The 20821-nt window shown below is 37.2% G+C and overlaps 1 protein-coding gene across 1 annotated transcript in view; it reads left to right on the top strand.

Annotated features, from left to right (window-relative positions):
• The first annotated feature begins 6876 nt into the window (after positions 1 to 6876).
• The window catches only part of LOC149794774 (solute carrier family 23 member 2-like), a 108614-nt gene continuing 94669 nt past the window's right edge, over positions 6877 to 20821 (top strand). Inside the window, exons 1-2 of the mRNA XM_089964417.1 lie at positions 6877 to 7114; positions 13194 to 13351. Of these exons, the coding sequence (XP_089820543.1) occupies positions 6884 to 7114; positions 13194 to 13351 (389 nt within the window). The 5' untranslated portion in view covers positions 6877 to 6883. The remainder of the gene's footprint in view (positions 7115 to 13193; positions 13352 to 20821) is intronic.

Raw genomic sequence — 20821 nt, 5'->3', positions numbered from 1 at the left:
AATCTCACTAGTAGGTTGTAGATGACCGTCTCTAAAGCGTAGTCAAGTTTGGATCATGAAGACTGAACAAAATTTATACCTGCATATTAGCAGACATATTTTGCATTTGAACGCCAATGGTGTGAAATCATTAAAATTGCTCATGCAATGTGTAAAGAACAAACATTTCCACACAAGATCTAAAATTGATAAGATCGCGGAGCTTTAGAGAATGTATAGATAACGGCATGGGAGATTTAGGATGACAAAGGAAAAAAATAACAATTAACCTTATATACAGGAATTCATTATAAATGTATTCAGTGGAAGCATAACTAAAATGGAATCTACACTTTACAAAAAATCACTGAAAAAGCTCTTTGATAGTTCATTGGTTTCTAAGGAAGATAAACAAAATACGTTTCGCGATATAGATCAGACGATATTACACTGACGGACAGAACGCTTGAACATTCCATGATTTCAAAAGCAACGAAAACGTTGAGTACAGAACAGATCAGCAAAGACAGATACTTGGCACAACAGCAACCACAAAGAAGGCAAGAGAAAATATCGATGTGGACGACACATCCAACGTCTCTAACAACAGCCGGTTAAGGTCAAACACAGCATAGCCGAGCAATTGATTGCGGATGAAACGGAGATCAAAATAACAGAATGGCTTAGAACAAGAAGAAGGGACCAACAATAAAGACGTTAACAAATACTACGCCGTTGGCCATGGCTTCATAGTTCATTGACAAGGAAGATAACGTAGAAATCACTAGAGAAAGTTTGAAAGGATAAATGCAGTTTATGAATATGGATAACTCATATAATCATTCTGGTGATAATGATTGATGAGTACCTCTACACGTTCTTGAGCAAGCACGAGCCACATAATGAAAAGAAGTTTTGTAGAAACCTAACAAATTTGTTATGTACTCTTTAAATTAATGCTAATAGTTAGATGAAGACAAATCGTTCGCACTGGCAGAAGAAGCCGGAATTTATCTCTACCACTGCGTATCGCATTATTCAATGTCCAATCATTAGCATCACCGGAAAAGCGCACATTAATAGTTAATTTAATCAACAAATCAGAATATCGACGTCTTTTTCCTGACAGAAACATGGCTAAGAATAGGCGATGAGCCCAGGTGCGCGGATCTAACACCCACCGGTTACTCTGTCAAGTCGTTTCCCCGCCACTCTTGCTGAGGTGGAATCGTTGTCATCGCAAAGAACGCCATGATCAAACGTCATAGCCACACCACAACCTTCACTTCAGTCCATTTTTTCTGCCTCTACCTCCGTCCTCCTAGTATAAAAAAACAAGCTGACTGAATCTATATTTTTGGAGCAGTTTCCGAATCTCCTGGAGTATGAAAATTCGATAGGTGGCCATCTGATTATTCTTGGAGATTTCAACTTTCACTTTGTCTGTCTTGGAAACCGATACACATCAAAGCTCTAAGATTCAATTCACGTTTTCAACTTCAAACTGTCAGTTAACCAAACCACCCATAAACATGGCCACATTTTGGACATGATTCTTCACAGATCTGATGATGATATTCTACGGTCCTCCCTGGTATCCCACGACCTTGCATCAGATCACCTCTGCATTATATGCCATCATTACGTGCCAGTCCCTAACCCTCCACCTTCATTTGCTACTAAGAGAAACCTCCGTATGATAAATATAACCAAACTAATGCATGACATCCAATGAAACCTACCAACTTGCTTACCTCCTACAGCAGAACAACTCGATAACTGCCTGCGTTCATGCCTTAATGGACTAGCTTCGCACTGCTAAAATAGACCACCGTAAAGCTGAGAGGCTTTGGCTTTCCACCAGACTCAATATTCATAAGCAAATTCATGAAGCCGCTAAGAAGAACGCCACAAACATAGTCCATGCAGTGGAATCATCCCATTACAGTAAAAGATCACGGAAAAATCCAGCTGCGAAGAGCTCTTCGAGACTGCTAACAAGCTAATGTCAAGGAACAAATGTACACCACTTCCAACTACCTTTTCTTCAGTTGACCTTCCGCAACTGGTTGCAAATTTCTTCCGTGACTAGGATCGTGACTTTGTCAAGGTGGCATCGTCCTTCCAGATTTCCTTCGAATAATTCACAACGCTCATCGAATACTATCAATGTCCAGATAATTAGTACTTTCTGCTTTTACTGAACTATCCAAAGAAATGATTTGTCTCTTTCACTGCAACAAAGAAAAAGTCTGCAGACTTACAACAACTGAGGATGGCTACAAAATCAGAACGAATCTAAATGCTCAGTCCATTCCTAATATAAACCTTATATTTCACATAAATATCACAATTAACCCCACGCAAAGCGTTAACTGTTGTCTGGACGACATAATTATATCGTTAATTATATCGTTTTCTTATCGTATGCCTAAACGATTCTTCGTCTTTACAGTAAAAGACGGCTATTCATAATACCTGTTCAGGGAATTAAGGGATAACGGCCTTGTAATGATGTGTTATGATATACACACTATTCTCAGCATGACTTAGCTGAGCTTAGTGAGGGCCATTTCTTATTCCATCGCCAGAAAGAAAGGGGCAATCAACGATCAGAAAACAGAATAGGGTTTCCTTGAATCATTCAGTGAGCTCAAACGGATTGAACCTAAATCATGACCTTCAGGGTTGAGAAGCAATATCCGGCTTATTTGCTTTCATCGCGGGGACATGGCCTATCTAACGTGAGACAGATGATGATGATACAATCAATGAAATCTTTACATGTATATTAAATCAGTTTGAAATCAAGCAAGATCTTTTCAATGAACCCGTACAGGTTACCCAAAGAGTTGTGGGATACGGGACCTCCCAACATGTAGAAGATGACACAAACTGGACATTTTCATGCTGTAGTGAGCGTCCATTATGATGTGGAAGTACATGTTAAACATGCGTGCCGCAAGGCTATTTGTTTCCTTGATTAACTCGAGTATTCGATGCGCCTTCCTTACCCGTAAATGTGTGGTTCTCCGATGACATCATCGAGGGCAAACCAAATCGTCTTTGATTGACTCGCTTGCTGTAATTATTTTGAGCTTCATCCTCTGTTGCTATCAATCCTGTCCGTCGATAGAAATAGGGTTTGGGACGTCCGTGATCATCAAAGACGCCTTGCTTGTGAGGGAGCAGTATAAATATTCAGCACGACGTGTGAAATTAACGTTTTATGTCGTGTCCTCTTAGAACCTATCACCCTCATATTTTGGCTTGCATGTTTAGGTTGAGCTTCCACACGGCGCTTTTGTTTTAGGCCACCTCGATGTGGCACAGCATTCCATGGTGGATTTTGACATGTGATATCGGCGTGGATCACACCGCTGTGCTCCAGAGAGATACCGCTGATGGTTTGGATAGGTATTTCTTACTAATTAGGATCTGCCCACTGTTTAAGAACATAAATTTAATATAGTCTCGGGACTCAATAATGAAGAACGAGTTGGACTCTTTCTAAATCAACGTGATTTCTCAAGAAAGTAAAGCAATAAATCAAATTATGTATTTAATTCAAAATTTGAGTAATTTTATATTCATTTTAAATACAATTATCAGTCAATTCCTGGGTGGGTTGCTTTTCTTTGAATTGTGATGCTTACTTCTAGTTCAATGAGAAGTACGTCAGACACCATCCTGATAAAACAAGATCGAGCAATGTTGTAAACCTAATTTTTGCATGCTCCTTTTTTGCGAAATTTTAAAGTAGGTTGCACTATCTAAAATAACTACACGCAAAATAATTAATTTTATTAAATTTTTCATATCAGTTATGATAAGTCTGCAGAATTTTAAAAGAACGAGTACCTTGTATGAATGCGTGAAAAAGCGAACTTTTGTAACCGTGAAAAGTTTTGTATATGTATTTCAGATTGTTAAGAGGTGGTAATGTTATGACAAATAGTTGAATCTTATTCATGTAGGAATATTGCTTTCAGAGAACTCAAAGCCACAATAATCTTCATTTTCTACAGGTTTATTTCGATTACAGAAATTTTCATTGTACACCGGAATATTCATTTTTACAGGTTTATTTCGATTACGGGAAGCATAATTTTCTACAGAAATCTTCAATTTCTAAAGCAGTTTTCATTTTCTAAAGGAATCCTCATTTTCTACAGGTTTATATCGATTAATATACTCATAAGTTTCCAAAAACTACGAGATCGATTGATTTTGTACACTTAAGGGGGAAATATCATTTTTGTTGATTTTCTGATTATCTGGATATTTAATATAAGAAAGTAATAAGTGTGCGAAATTTTCCATCTATTTCCATTAACCCTAGCAAACAGAATATAGAACGATCAAGTTGTCGATTGAAAAAAAGTCAAGGAAATTTTTAGCTAAAAAGATTTTTTCACTCCGCATAAATAAACAAAATGATTCTAAATATCATGTGTTACAAAAATAAGACATTATGCTATAGGACTGTATATGTCCCTTCCACGGTGTATATGCCAAATTTCCCCGCTTGTGTTTTCGTCACAAAATTAAAGGATAACACACCACGATGGATTCACATAAAAATAACAATTTCATTACTTATAGGTATATCTAAATATTGATTTTACAAACGTGGGCATAACTGATGATCAATTTATGACATTAATATCTTAAAATAGGCGGTGAGACACGAACACGATGCTTGGTTTTCTTTTGGAATAGTCACCTTGAGCAAAGATGTCTACGAGAACGAATGGTAAATGGATCAAAACTCCAAATATTTTCTCATTCTTCCTACCCGAATACCTTAATTAGCCTAGCTGATTGACTTTTGTATCTTGCAGCAGAGTTACATGTTGTTTGGCGAGATAGCACTATTTCGATATATTTTTAAACGAACTGGTCGGTACAGACATATGGTCTTTAAATACGGAGATGAAAGCTTCGCCTTACCGCCTTACGTTTAAATGTGGCCACTTGATCTGGGTTTTTAAACATAGACAGCCCTTAAAAGTTAAGAGAGAGAGAGAGAGAGAGAGAGAGAGATTAAATTTTAGTCTTAGGATAATCTGCATATTTATGACAGAATAGCCTTTTGTTATCTGAATCAAAATGGGTCAGCCAAAAGAAAGATATTATCTTGTTTGAAAAAGATGGCCATTAAAAAGAAAGATTTAAAATGAGTTAAACTGAGTCTACGAGGAGATATTTGACTATATGCAAATGACAATGCATTTTTATTAAGATGCTGTCGTGAATTATTTAATAAAAAGCGGCTTCGAAATTGATGAAATCCGTGTCCTGAATTTAATTATGTCTGATGGAATGATTAATTTGCTCGTGTTGGCAAATACTATATGTAAACATGTACCTAATTATTATCATAGAGAAAGATATCACTCTTAGCAGGTAAGGACATTTATTGAAATCATGAAAATTACACAAATATGTATATTTATGTTTATTTATAGTATTATGTTTGCAGTATTTAAATACACAGACTTGGGCTTTTCCTTCCTCGATTTGGACTCTGATGATATCTCTGCATACCTTGTCCAACTTATTGTTAAGACACATCGATAAACAATTTCCAGTAAATGGGAACGAGGAAATAATGAAATTGTGTATCGATATACTATACATGAATTTCACTTTCTTTTAATTAAATTTCCATGCAGATAAAGGCTATTATTGTAAATCATTATTCCAGTAAGATCTTGTAACTATCTCTAAGAAAACGGAGTTCGTTAATCGCAGATCTTAGTGAACAAATCTCGCCAGTTAATACTGCGAAAATAGGGATCATCTTTGACGTTCCAAGTGTTAACTGTAGCACATGTGAAAGTTTTATTGAGAAATCTTTATTTGCTATGGCAGTGATGTTATGTATATTTAATTTGCATCCTGGTTACCTTTGTCCATTATTGAGTATTGGGTATATCAGTAATTGTTTTTATGTTCTTTTGTATTTTGAGTAAATAGGATATTACATAGATATTTTGTATATATGATTGTATATTATATATTAAGATTAATTTTATATGTAGATAAAAATGTTTGAGTCCAGGACAATCGTTTTCCAGTCTGGAATTCCTAGTGTACCTGCTGTTTTCATATCCTTTACTAAAGGTTCAGTGATAGAACTGACATTATTGACAACTTAGAATCTTCTAGAATTGAGATTTTGACCCTCATTTTTATTAAAGGGAGATGTAGACAGAAATTCATTATTCCTATTTTAACATGTGACTATTGGAAACAGTCTGTTATGGTTGTGTTCAGTTTTAATTTGAGAGGATTTATTTATTTAAATACGTCATTGGAATTACTAAATGCTTAATAATACGTTCAGACTAAATTACTGTTTTGAGATTACTGTGAATTCATTTGGATTATATTATTGTCACTGTTAAGCACATTAATTCTATTCTAGACTATTGGTAGATCAACTCTTTCAAGACATGAATTCTTTTGGAACTCCACTGGAATTTATTCGGAATATTATATACTTTTGGCTTTTTGGTAGAACTTTTAGGAATGATAGGGATTTAATTCACAATACTATACATTCTTTATCAATCTTATCTTTGTGTTCTAGGGCAAAATTTTATTTATTGAATGTTCTCAATGCTTGATGGTTTTCGCTCTTTTCTCTTACTTAATTTAAGACCATAGATTCGTAACAGTGAAAATGATAATAAAGCAATTATAAACAATTTACGATTTTAATTTCATAAATTAATATTATTCAAGTTTTTTTTAATAAAATAATACACTCTAATAAACAAAATATTAATCCATTTTGTGCCTAATAAAAACCGTATGACATTGCACTTTATTACAAAATTATCAACATTACTCTAATTTCCATCACTTTTCTTTACAAGCTAAGTACCATGCAAACATGAGCGCGAACCAAACCGAAACATCAGCAACGACATCGATTCAGGACGTTCCGGATGCAAATGGAGACATTGAAATGAATTCCATTTATGCAGAGGCCGTGGATGCTGTCGAGTTGCCGAAACTCATCGAAGAGATGGATATCAAAATAGAAGACAGCGATAGACTGGGTCTGGTGTACAAAATCAGCGACAGACCTCCAATTCGTCTCGCAGTATTCTTCGCCTTGCAGGTAGAGTACATTTAATTTGAACCATGAAGTTTTCTTCCTTGTTGCTGTCACATGCACACAATTTAAGGAATCCAGTTGGTGGAGCGTCCATGGATCGCTAGTTCGATTGCTGCCTATCCCTCACATGTTACGTGGAGGTCTTAGAGTGTTGCCCGGATGTTCCAGTACTTTAAGTGTTGACCATGTCTTTATTTCTGTCCGTATGTTCAACACACTCCATAACTGTTATCTAAATACTTTATGAGCCAAAGCAACGTTGATCATGGGCTGACAATCTGTATGACCTTTTCCAATTAAAACAAAAAACAAACAAAACAAAACAAAAATTACTTACAACCCCACATAAAGCCACAAACATCTAAACAAACAAGGACACAAAAGAAGCACAAAAACGAGCAAACAAAAAGCCCATAGCTGTAGTCCATCTTCAGCTTCGATATTGTATCACGAATTCGGGTTCCTGTCCAAACATTATAGATTCTGACGATGATTGTATTGGACGTTATATAAACATAGCTGATGTTATGTTCAATAAATCTCACAGAGATAGGATTCCTATGTGAGAGCAGTTCAATCTTGCATAGTGAACTAATGTATCATCAATTCTACTGTACTAAATAGCAAGGAACATATGTGAACTTTGTAAAAATTTCCATAAATGTCTTTCCTTTTATTTTCCAAATCCACGAGGAAATGAAATTAGTGAGAAACATCATAAAATGAAGGTCTTCATTTCATGCATTTTAAAAATGCTCTCAGCCACCTGAGTTTGAGCATTAAGAATATTTGTCAATAATTTTGTGCTATTCTATGAAATGAGATTCACCTGTCCAACGAACCGTCCATCCATCCTTTATGCATACCATCTCCTAAAACAACAGTAACAAGCTATAAATAAAATGGCTAAATACGACCGCATAAACACACACATTTTAAATTCTACAAATTAAAACTATATAATCAATTGTGTGCTGGTGTGATTTGGATTTTTTGAAGCACCTTTAACAATTTCTCACTTATACAGCTACGACGTCTACAGTGTTGCAGTTTATATTGATGTCTAGCACTGGGCTAATTATTTTATTTTCTTCGAATTATTTTGAATTCAAGTAACTATTTTCCCCTATGAAATACATAATGCGGAGCGCCAAGCGAGGCAGCTGTTAGTACCATTTTCATGTCTTTGGTATAACCCGCCCGGGGCTCAAACCCGCAACCTCCGCATCCGTGGCGGAGCGGTTTGTAATTAGTTGACTTTTTTTTTAGATTTCCCCCCAAAACACCCCACTACCCCACTAGCATATATATTTTGTTATGAGTCTAGGCTCTTACAAAAAGTAACAGAAAAGAGTGAAGACAACAAGCTCTGTAAAACTTTACAAATAATTTATTTCCCTAGAGTATGAAGTGAAATATGAGAAAAAATAACTTACGGTATTACGAATCAAATCCAACAATATTCCATGATTTACAAAATAGAAGTCCTAGTAACAAAAAGTCCTGAATGAAACTGAGTTCGAATACCGGTGAAATCCAAAATGGAATACGATGACGTCTGTTGTAACCTGCGAAGTGCTGTTATGTCAACAGTTTCTTTTTGAATCACAGAACATATTATTCCTGTTCTAAATTCTGTATAAATTTCGGTGAATGTCTTTGTCCAAAACTTTTGTAGGAGCACAACTGTATTTCACAGGGAAAATAATTACTTAAATTCAAAGTAATTCGAAGAAAGTAAAATAATTAGCCCAAACTGGCCGCAACATAAAACGATTTCACTTTTCAAGTGTTGAGGCAAGACTGACTAAATTCTTATCATAACATGAGTTATAAGACTAATTAAAACGCAAAACAGATGCCCGGATGGGGGTCACGAGTACATCGTTCCTTATAAAAGTTTGTTTTATGAGAATTATGACGTCGTCCAGGTATGGCCTTGACTTATCTTAATAAATATTACTCTGAGAAAGAATAAAAATAAATAAAAAAAACAGCTGTTTACCAAAACTGTCCCTGGTTCCGAATCAAGGTCAGAAACAAGAGACAGTTTTTATATTATTAGGTGTTTATCAATGAAATAAAATTTTTAAAAAATAAAATCAAACAGTACTAAACTGAATTTATGGACAGTGTCAAATCCAGTAAATAATATTGCATTACAAAATCATGTAATAGAATTAAAAACTTTAAAACTAAGGAACAAATAACAAAATTACATGTACATAACAATTTCACTTTTAGCTGCTAAAAGTTAACCACAATGCTAATTTTAAAATTTCAGAATTAATTTTGCACTACCGACAAAAATGCAGACGATGTACTTACCATGCAATCTTATATATGTGCAAGTCCGTTCACATGAAAATATATATATATATATATATATATATATATATATATATATATATATATATATATATATATATATATATATATATATATATATATATATATACACACACACATAAGGCGGATAAGATACAAAGTCCACTTTAGCGTCGTCTGACACACATATACACAAACACACACACATACACACACACACACACACATATATATGTGTGTGTGTGTGTGTCTGTGTGTGTGCGTTTACCTTCACTGATTTAAGAATAATATTAGTATTATTATCTTGATCTGAATCAACTAAAATATTATCTCACAAGCACATTGAACCTTCTAGAATGAACTTTGTTTTATTAAGTAATAGTTTTGTGTTTAGAAAATGTTAACTTTGATTTAGGTCAGCTAAAGGAGTATAAAATTATGCTTATTGGACAAATATTTATTCTGAAAATAACATCAGAAGCAGATATCAGTCTTATCGATGTGTCCAGTATTTCAATTTGCTGGAATTTGTTTATTTAAATATGTATTCACAGGAAATACAGTGCTCACGTAAAACAATATTCTTGGAAATAGACACTTGGATTTATGTCAAAATGCAAAAGAATATTCTTGGATATTATTATTGTGTTTAAACAACAGACTGTTGGCACATCATTACTAATGAGGCCATCACATCACATTAAGACATCTATCTTTGGATTTATGTTGGAATACCACAACAACTTATTCAATACTTAGGACTTGCTTAATTAAATTTAGGATTGTTTGGGATTGTTTTCACAATTCGGCAAGTACTTCGTTTTACATTTTCACTTCCTATTTTAGGAAAATAGATCATTTGTTGAATTTTATAATGCTTGGATTCTCTATCTAGTCTCTTCATTCATGAATTGCATTCATTAATAGGAACATGCATAGATGCTGCGAAATGGAAAATGTTTATTGACTATTCTGTTATTTTTAAGAGTATTACTTATTTCCACAACCACTGAATTTGGTTTATTATAATATATCCGACTAACGTTGCTTCGGGGCTGGTACAGAAATATTGTTTAAGGCTGAATGTAAACAAGTGGACGAGGGGTCGCGGGATGAAACTCCTGGTTGGTACGCAGTGAGTGACTGTTACAATATTTTGGACTGATTCGGGGACTCAGTGGAATGATCATAGGTTTAACAAATAAACATTGATATAATGTCTAACGGTAACTTATCATTGCGCCTTTAGTCATTAGGTTTATCTTGAGGGTCGACATGCAGTGTAACGGGAATTTAACATTAGTCCATATGTTGAACATTAAAGTGTTAATTTAGTGCTACATGTATTCAACTTAGATTATATGCATGACCTTTGCTCCTAATTGAGTTTTGTGTTGTAGCTGATCTTTTATGATTGTAAGTTATAAAGATATTTACTGATATTTGATTTAAAGATCTAGCCTTAGAATGTTCTGGAAGAGAAATTGTGACCCACATCCTGGTTATTTCCTTATGTTAGATCCAGTAAAATCTGTAAATAAGGTTGTGGTAAACAAAAATATTAGTTCTTATCTTGATCTCAATATGTGACATCATTTTCATTTATATTCAGATACGATTTAAATGGAACTATTTATTTTAAACGTATTCATTGGAAGTACAAAGAGCTCATTATTTTTTTAAAACTAAAACACTATTTTGGGATTTTTGTGAATTCATTGAAAGTCATTATGGATTCTATCATTGTGATACATCGAGACTGTTGGTATATCATTCTACCAAAGATTATTTGTGCATTAGGGTATTCAAGGGTTTTGAAATTCAAAGGAAACACTCTATAATTTCGTAGTTGTAATGGAACATTTATGATTATTGTGATTTAGTTCACAATATTGTAAGGTGTTCTAAAAATTTCACTTAGAGAAATAAATATTTCATTAACTTTACTAAACTTGTTGGTTTCTATACTTTCTGTTACTTAGTTTAAGACGACATAATCATAACACAAAAATGTATTTGGGTCTAACAGAAGATGCAGTTTTAGACTACGCGTACTATCCAACACGCTGTTTATGTAGTGACGAACACCAAGCCTCGTGTTATCCATCAGCCCACATTTACCACCAAACACTACACCTTTACTACCCAACACGTCGTTGTTGGCGACTAACACTAATTTATGAACATGTAATATCCATGACAAGCACATGTATACAAACAGGCATTAGTTTACCTTTACAAGTCAAAAAGTGTGTTAAAACGGATCAGACATTGCTATAAATCTTGCATGGAACCATATGTGAATTAGATTTTGCTATACTTTAATTGTATGTGCCATCTTAGATTTAATTTAGAAAACATGTACGGATTGCTGCTTTGGAGCACGTACATATACTCTATGTACAATGTAATTAGTCTGACCGGTGTCAATCTTCACGCCAAATGGTGACCTAGTCTGACAACGTGGCAAATTTGCCTTTTGTCTCAACAGCTCATATGTAACAAACGAAAATTGCAATTAAGGGAGCTGAAAACGAGTAACGTCAGTCAGTGTATTTAATCTAAGGTGGTAAAAGGTAAATCTGTAACTGAAAAGCCAGATCTGCCTCATAAACCATTGGATATGCGAGCGATGTTATGCCAGTGCCTATATAGCAACACTTGGTAACCATTTAGGGAGAGACTTAAATATAAAACAGTACAAACCATTCAGTTCTACAAGTCATAAGCCAGTTTTGGCTATGTACAGGTTTAATGTCAGTATCTGATCTGTTGCAACACACTTTTTTGGATTGTTGTACGAATATATGCTTTACGAGAAGATGTAACACTCTTGTTGAATTATCCTATTCTTAAGTGTGTTTTTCTTCTACTATCCATGATGTTTAATTTTATATCAGGCTATGTTTGCGTACCCCTGACTCTTTTTGTCACTCATGGGTGATAGTGCACAAGCCAGTTTGTCTATGTGTGAGTACCCCTACCCGATGGTTGGTAGATATATCGGTGTCAGTCACTCTGAACGGTGTGCTGGCTAGTAAATGTGGGTGCTGGAGAACAAATGTGGGGTGATGGATAGTACATGACTGGATGTTGGCACTTCAGACGACGTGTTAGACGGTAAATGTGGGTCGTTCGATAGTAAAGCCCTCGACCCCATGCATTTTAATCATTACCAAGTAATAATTGTAAGTTTTGAAACAACTGATTGCAAGAAACATTCCGATTATTTTGCGCTCATTTTATTTGCAAGCAGAGGAGGGATTGGCCCGCCGATTTACCTCCCCTTACAAACTTTGCCACTAACTACTTACATTGCAAATAAATCAGGAAAATTGTTTTGATGCTCACATATATTACTCTTTCACCTTTAAAACTGACGTTGTCCGAAGTTAAATGACTCAGCAATGTCACTAAGTATGTTCACAAAACGAAAATCGTCTTATAGTCAAAACATATTTCCTTTGATCACAGCGACAAAGATATTATAAGGGAGGTGGACCATGTACATGTACATGTCCTATTAAAGCAGGTTACCTTCTAGGAAATTAGCTTATCATCATCTCATTATAAGCAGGAGAAAGTCAGAGAAATAAACTCACAATATGTACTGCGGTCTGAATTTGCGAGCGCTAATTCAACAACGTTTAAACTCTGTTGGCAGGATTTCTGTCCTGAAAAGAAAGAAATTATATGATGAACATTTTTATAAGATATTTCTTAGCAACTAATGTTTCTTTCTCTATCTATCTAGCAAGCCCTTCTGTCTCTATCCAGCTCCCTTGCGATATCCCTGCTGGTGGCTGATGTAGTATGTGCGGCAAATGACGAGGCCATCAAATCCAGGCTGCTCAGTTCCACACTTTTTATGAACGGGGTCACAACACTCGCCATGGTAGTCATCGGTGTGAGGTAACATTTCTAACTGTTTCATTAAAGCTATATGCACTTTGATAAATTCCTATGGAAGTATAGCAAATGTTATGTTTTGCTGTCTTACTTTCTATGATATCAGTTCATTCCTTTTTTATGGTGCATTGGTCTACTTGTTTGGAATACACTGGTTTGGTTTCTTTTGGTTTGGTGTTTAAAGTCACACCAACAATGGTAGATTATTTAGTGCCAGGCCAATTGTAGTAAAGTGCCTTGTCCTAAGACGCATCAGGGTAGCCGACCCTGACTGATTATATGATAGAATTCGAACCCACATCCTTTATGTCATGAATACTTCACGACTGATCCATCCTGGCTGATGCCTATTTTAGTCGCTTCTTTATGATATGCGGGGAAATACAAAATTACTACAATTTATAATCTCTGTAATTTACTCCATGTAGATACGTAGATGAACTGCATAGAAAGATGAAGAAATATGACATTCAAATTTAAAATTATACTTGTATGTACAGCTAGCCAACTCACTCGTGGTTCTTTCAAAATTGAAAGATATGCTCCTCATTTCATTGATGGCCAGCTTTGTAGTGTAGTGAGATAACCTAGCGACAATGGCAAAATGCATTACAGACCTCCCTTTGGGACAGTCTGGCGACAACCCTTTTTAGCACACCCTTGGACGGTCTACTGACAAGAGAATTGAGCATGGGGGATATTGGGACTGTTTAGCGACAAGGGAAAGTGGGGATGTTGTATAAGGACAATAGGAACGGAACAGGTTAGGTGAAGATTGGTAACAATGTTGCAACAATGAAGGAACAGGTGAGGTGACGTCAATCGGGACCAAGAAGCAGGAAGAAAAAATCCTAGAACGCCTGGCGGGAACTGACGGTACATAGACATATATAACAGATCCAACACACAACATACTGACATAGATGGATGAATATCAATCTATCAGGCAAACAACTATACAACAGACTAAACAATTTTTAGGCAAGAAAGCAAATCGTTTAGACGCATATGAAAGGCCCTTTAAAGGGTATTTGGGTTAATGTTAACATCATTGCGTTAACATAGAGGGCATCGCATAGGTCTTCTTCTCCTCCTGAAACTTCTTCTCTCTTTTGGTCTGTAGATAAAGACTCTCTTCAAAGAGCTTTGTTTCACCACATACATTCATCTTTTCCAAACGTTTGTATCTGTCATCCTGATAATTGTTCATGTTGATTTCACATACATGGTTAAGTCCGTACGGAACAGCATTGTTTCTACGTTTGTCCACATCTTATGACAAGAACAGTAAAGGGACTGAAATGAATGGGGTTATTTATGGTGGACGAGCGGATAGAAACGGATTGAATTTGTTCACCAATCCTAACCCGCGTTACGAAATTCAGTCACAGCGTGGAGTTTGTCTTCCAATCCGAAGAGAGCTACCTGTAACGTCACATTTGCTATATAGGTGAATAAATGTGAGATAGCTTTCAGACATCAGGAAAACTAAGAAGACGCTGAATTTAGGTGCCCCGGCCGTGGAGACGAGAAGCGATGGTATAGCAGCGGCTACCAAAGTGAACACAGTTCTACTTGTAGAAGAGGTCGATTTTAATTGGGATTTAGTCGATTTTCGTTCTTCTTCGCAATAATTGGTTCCGTTACCAATACCTTCGACACCTGCTCCTTCTTTACCACACGTAAGGGATTTTAAAGAGAGACAGAAAGAAGAATTGGAGAAATTTTTACAACAGCAGAAAGAAGCGGAACAAGCCTTTCTCCTCCAACAACAACATACAGAAGAAGAGGAAAGAAGAAGGAAACGACAAGAAGAAGAAAAATAAGCAGCAGAGAAGAAGAGAAGAAACAACGTCTAGGAGGGAATGAGGCCAGTGAATGTCAAACGGTGACAATAATCTTAGACATGTTAGCAGAGTTAAAGAGTTTGAAACAAATGTATCAGACTTATTTAATACCACCCAAGAAAAAAAGATCTTACAACGACAAACAATCCAGCCTGTTTCTGCGCCTGCAATACCACCCCTAGTTATTTCTAACAAATCATCATCGACTGGAGTAAGTTCAGAAGTAGGCCTTGACCGTGACAAAGGCTTAAAGCAGTTAAAGCTGATTACATCCTGTTCTTGGGTTGTTGTTTAAACAAACAAATACCCAACGGTCCTTTTCAGGGTCACAAACTTCTATCGAAAAGCGATAGCATTCATTTTGCCAAAATCAATTAAAACTCAAAATCCCCTTTTCGCTGATGATGTACGTGTGCGAGTGAGTGCATGAGTGTAGGTTATTATTTTAAAAAATCAAAACCAATGGCCACTTTAGTTTTCTGTCTGGTCTATTCTAATACAAATTTTAATTGTTTTGTTATTTTTTTAAATTAATTTCTTCAATTTCACAGGAGGGCCCTGAGTGGCCGAGTTATCTAAAGCGCTCACAGTTACGGATCACTGCCATCTCACCTCTGTCTGCGTGGGTTCGAGTCTCGGGCTCGGCTAATGTGGTTATGTGAGAACGCTTGCCGATAACCTCTCGTGGGTCGGTGGTTCTTTCCAGGGTTTACCCGGGTTCTTCCTCCATCATTAATACCGACCGCCATGTATAGCCTATCTTGTGCTGAAAAATGGCGATAAACTCCACTACAACAACAACACTTTCTCCGTTTCTTCTTTTCTTCTCTTTTTTCTCTTACTGAAAGTGTCTGAGTTCTTAATTCGGGGAGGGTACCTCTTCTTCCTGTTTGCAACCTCTCTCTTTCTCTTGCTTCTGTTGTTTCTTAGGGCATTCTGAAGACCATTGTCCTTTCTCTTTACAATGATAACAAATATCTTTGACTTTTGTCTCTTCTGATACCAATCTTGCTTTTTTAACGACTTGGACACTCTGTAGCCCAATTCCCATTCTTCTTACAGATATAGCAATTATCTTTACTTTTAATCCAAAGGAGGGAGAGTAGTCCATCGGCATGTCTGAAGAAAACTTTCGTATGACACTTAGCAAAATTCTGATCAGAAGTTTGATTTGTGTTGGCCCTTCCATCTTTCTGGTCGGTTTCAGAGTGAAATGAATATTGGAAGGGAAGACACTGACCATTTATTTAGGGAAGGCACTGGTCTGCCATGGATACAGGTATTCCTGGCGTTTAAAATGTAGTCATTTGACTTTTTGCAGTCAAGATGAAATGATCGCATCATTTTGTGAAGAAAGGTGAAGAAAATAAGAGACAGAAACGTGATTTATCGCCTCGCAGAGTAGCTCATGTCTTGGTTGAAATTCATGTCAGTGATTTAGAAGATGACATGAGTGAGCCAGAATCCACACCCAGAGATTCTAAACCCAACCAAAGTCCACTACCAGTAAAACATGAAAAGTACTACCACATTCGAGAGACGGAAAAGCGCTCCTTTAGACAATTTAGAACTACAGCGTACATGGTGAGGTTTAAAGATTTCAAGTCTGAAGTACCGTTTGAGAAACCATAGGGGTTTATCACCGAGGTGTAGGATGTTTTGTTAAGCACACTGAAACGGCAATGTCAAGTTACAATCGCTTAAGACTTTCCATTAAACACGATGGTTTGAAGCCCCCTTTTTAGGTCGAATTTAGCAGCTCAGCAGAATTAACACCTTCCAAAGTCACCGACAAGATTTGCAACAATCCAACGACATTTTGCAGAGATGAAAAAGCGACACCGTTCAAGACCCATGTATCTCTTTCCCAATTCATATTCTTAAAACGAGCCTTGTCCGAATTATTAACTCTCAAGACAAGACGTGTTTAGCGCGTGCCATCGTCGTAGGACGAATGTATTCTGACAAGAACGACGTGTTAGAATGGAAAAGAGCTTGGAAATCTATTCAATGAGCGGACAGAGCAAAACAACGAAGAAACGCAGAACTATTGTTACAGCAAGCGGGACTAACCAAAGACACACCATATGGCATTGCTGAAACGCAAGAAAAGCATGACTTCTTGGCTCCATGCTACACGTAGAAAGTGCATCCTCAAGAAGTGCGTGGAGGCAAAGATTTCAAAAACGGAAAATACATTCACGTCTATCATCATGATGAACATTTAGATGCCATTACCAGTATCACCTGATTCCTTGGATACGGTTATTACTGTGAGAAATGTAACTATGGTTATAAGAATCGAGAGCAATACAAGCATTCTAGATCAAACGCTCAGGATGTTTAGCTTTTAAATCCTGTCTGGACGAAGGACAGGAACGTGTGAATTGCCCTGCTTTTCAAAGCTCGTTTGTCAGCCCTATCTGTTACCAACAACATCTGAATACGCACATTTCACAGCCGAAAAGTGCTTGTCAAGAAATGTTAAAGTATTGTCGTTCCGACATAGACATTTTACGGCGTTGTTGTGGAAAATTTCGAGAATTATTCATGGAGCACGGGTGGATTGATCCTTTGAAAGAAGCCTGCACCAAAGCCAAAGCGTGTTCCTTAGATGTCCTCTCTGTTACCTTCAACGTGACTTCAAAAATCTGTTTTTACAACGGACCACGTAAGTCTTGTACCAGGTCATTTGTCATCGGCGCTTGAAGTTAGAACAGCAAGGATACCACGTAGTGGAAATGTGGGAACACTAGTACGATCTCCGTTTGAAAACCGATCCCGAGTTTAAACGTATCGTAGAATGTTACAAATTGATGGATCCACTGAGCTGACGGACAGTTTGTACGGAGGACGAACGAAAGCCAAATGTTTGGTGTACCAATATGACGAGGAGAGAGGAGAAGAAATCAAGGACTTGGATGTGTTCGTTGAATCCTAACGTGAAAAATATTCTCACTTTCCCACAGGGCACCCGCAATTGCTGATCCCGTTTTTCCTCACCATTGTCAAAGAAAACTGATGTTTCCATTGTGCTGTACTTCTGCAGAAACGTGAAATCAATACCCTCCTTGTCAGCACACCCAGAAAGAACGCGCATTGACAGAAACATGGGTCAGCGTGGAATTATTCTAAGCTCTGCAAAATATACAAATCTCGCAAGACAGAAAAATACCAAAAGTGAGACCTAACTCAAAAAGGCATTTACTCAGACTACGTGGATGTCTTTTAAAACTGAAACGAGAAGCCAGCGGCTAGCCTTCCTGGTGCCACACTCCCGAAAACCAAATGAAATTCAAAGAGAGCAACTGAAAGTAGGAAGGCTTCGCTTTAGACCACATGGAGGAATAAACAACGGAAGGCGATCGTTTGCCAAAGTGATGTTAAATTGCAAGTGGGGTAAAATGGCAAAACGACCGTGTTTACCCAAGACGGAGTATTTGACAGAAACAGCCAGCTACTTCCAGATGATTCACGACAAAACCAAAGACATGAAACTCGCGGACGTCCTTCGTGGGGATTTGATCCTGGTCAATTACGAAGAAGAACTGGACTTTGTACAAGCCGACGAATTAGGAAATGTCACCATTGCTTACGTGACATCCAGTGCTCGCTTAAATTGTACGAAGTGTTATAACTGTTAGGAGATCGCGTACTGTACTTTGACACGGACAGTTGCATCTTCATCGATCGTATTGGACACTGTTACCCTACAATCGAAGGAGACCGTTTAGGAACCTGAACGGACGAACACCCAGACGACAAGATTCTAAAATTTGCTAGTGGCGGCCCCAAAAAGTACAACTACGAATACCGGAACAAACAAGGAGAAGTGCACACAGAATGTAAAGAGAAAGGATTGACTCTCAATTATCGCACCAGTCGAGTGGTGAACTTTAGGGTCTTGAAAAAAACCCAAATACATAAACACACGACGTCCCTCGTGAGGACTTGATGTTAGTCAATTACGAAGAAGAACTGGACTTTGTAGATGCCGATGAAATTGGAAATATCATCATTGCGGCTTACGTGACAGCCCATGTTCGCTTAAAATTAGAACTTTTAGGAGATCGTGTCCTGTATTTTGACACGGACAGTTGCATCTACATTGATCGCATGGGGCACTGTTACCCTAAATTAGAATGAGACCGTTTAAGAGCCTGGATGGACGACTAGATTCTAAGCTTTGCAAGTGGTGGTCCCAGACAATACGGCTACGAATACCAGAATAAACAAGGAGAAGTGCACACCTAAGGTGTGCAAAATGAAAGGATTGACTCTCAATGACCACACCAGTCGACTGGTGAACTTTGGCGTAGTGAAAGAAGATTTGCAGTCTGGATAGGATGTGACCACCTACGAAAAGTGTATCAAATCGTGCACCAGAAGTTAGGCTTCCCAGCCACTTCCCTTTACCGTTGGTCAGCATATAAAACGGGACAATGTTTCAGACCGATAATTCGTTGTAACTACCAAGACCAAGCGACACAGATGAATACTTTTGAACGGACATCATTCAAGTTCGGTGATTCTCAAGTGGAGTGCGATGCTGTGCCTTGCGATGAGTGCCATGCTGTACGCTGTGATCTCAATGGTACAAAAAGGTCTCATGGGAACTTTGCTATAACTACTACTACCACTACTACTATACCTACCATGGAAAGTGGTGCAGTGCGTGTCAAACATGACGGATGCCACTCGTTATAGTGGACTCTTTACTGGTTTTCATTTTTAATATCATCCTCCACGTGAAACCATGCAACTACCACCAACGGATGTCATAGAAAAGTGGGTAAACTCGTGCGGATTTCACCCTACCCTCATCACAATGAAGCTGTGAAAGTCGATTTCAAACATTTCAAGGGAAATGACCTAAATATATAGGAGGACCTACCCTGGAAATATTAGCCAGAGCCGAATTGTTCTACTTGGAAGAAGGGCATAAAGTCAAGTACTTCAGTTACACTATACCAGTGGGAGCAGAAATATTCGGCTTACCTGGAACGTGCGCGATAATCTCTGCATTGCACTACCTACCTTTAGTGGGACCTAGTCATTGAAGTGTCATACCATGTCGTTCAGGAACCCAGCTTGGCTAGGAGTCAAACGTCGGACAATACCGAGACAAGTATTTAAAGTCCATTACAAAAATGATATTCAAGGATTACCAAACAAACTGCAAGAGAAGATTGGCAGAGACTTGTCAGAGCAAAATCTCAATTGGTGCCTGTAGAACTTTTGTGTCAAGAAATTCACAAGAGGAAAGTGACAGAAGTCAACAAACTCGTCAAATGTCTCTGGATCAATTCTGCGTTCATCCGATCATTACGTTTTAGAACGTTTACATTAGAAGATTTTATTGACATTCTTGACCGTTACCCTAAATGACAGTGGTCAGAAATTACCATGTCATTACTTTCGGTTTATTAGAAGATTTTAAATAAAATAAGGACAATTACAAGAGCCACCTAACGTCGGAATAACAACTGGCTGACATAATTATGGATACTTTACAAGAATACATTCGTGGTTGACCTGTGTAGTCGAGAGAACGCATTTACCGAGAGCTGGTCAAAATACAAGTTTAACGCAGTGAACGATTGCATCCGTTACATCACCGATGTTT

The sequence above is a fragment of the Sinohyriopsis cumingii genome, chromosome 7, assembly GCF_028554795.1.
Source record: "Sinohyriopsis cumingii isolate HCF-2022 chromosome 7, ASM2855479v2, whole genome shotgun sequence".
Classification (NCBI taxonomy): domain Eukaryota; kingdom Metazoa; phylum Mollusca; class Bivalvia; order Unionida; family Unionidae; genus Sinohyriopsis; species Sinohyriopsis cumingii.
The sequence above is the reverse complement of the archived record's forward strand: the minus strand, read 5'-3'. Positions and strand labels throughout refer to the sequence as shown.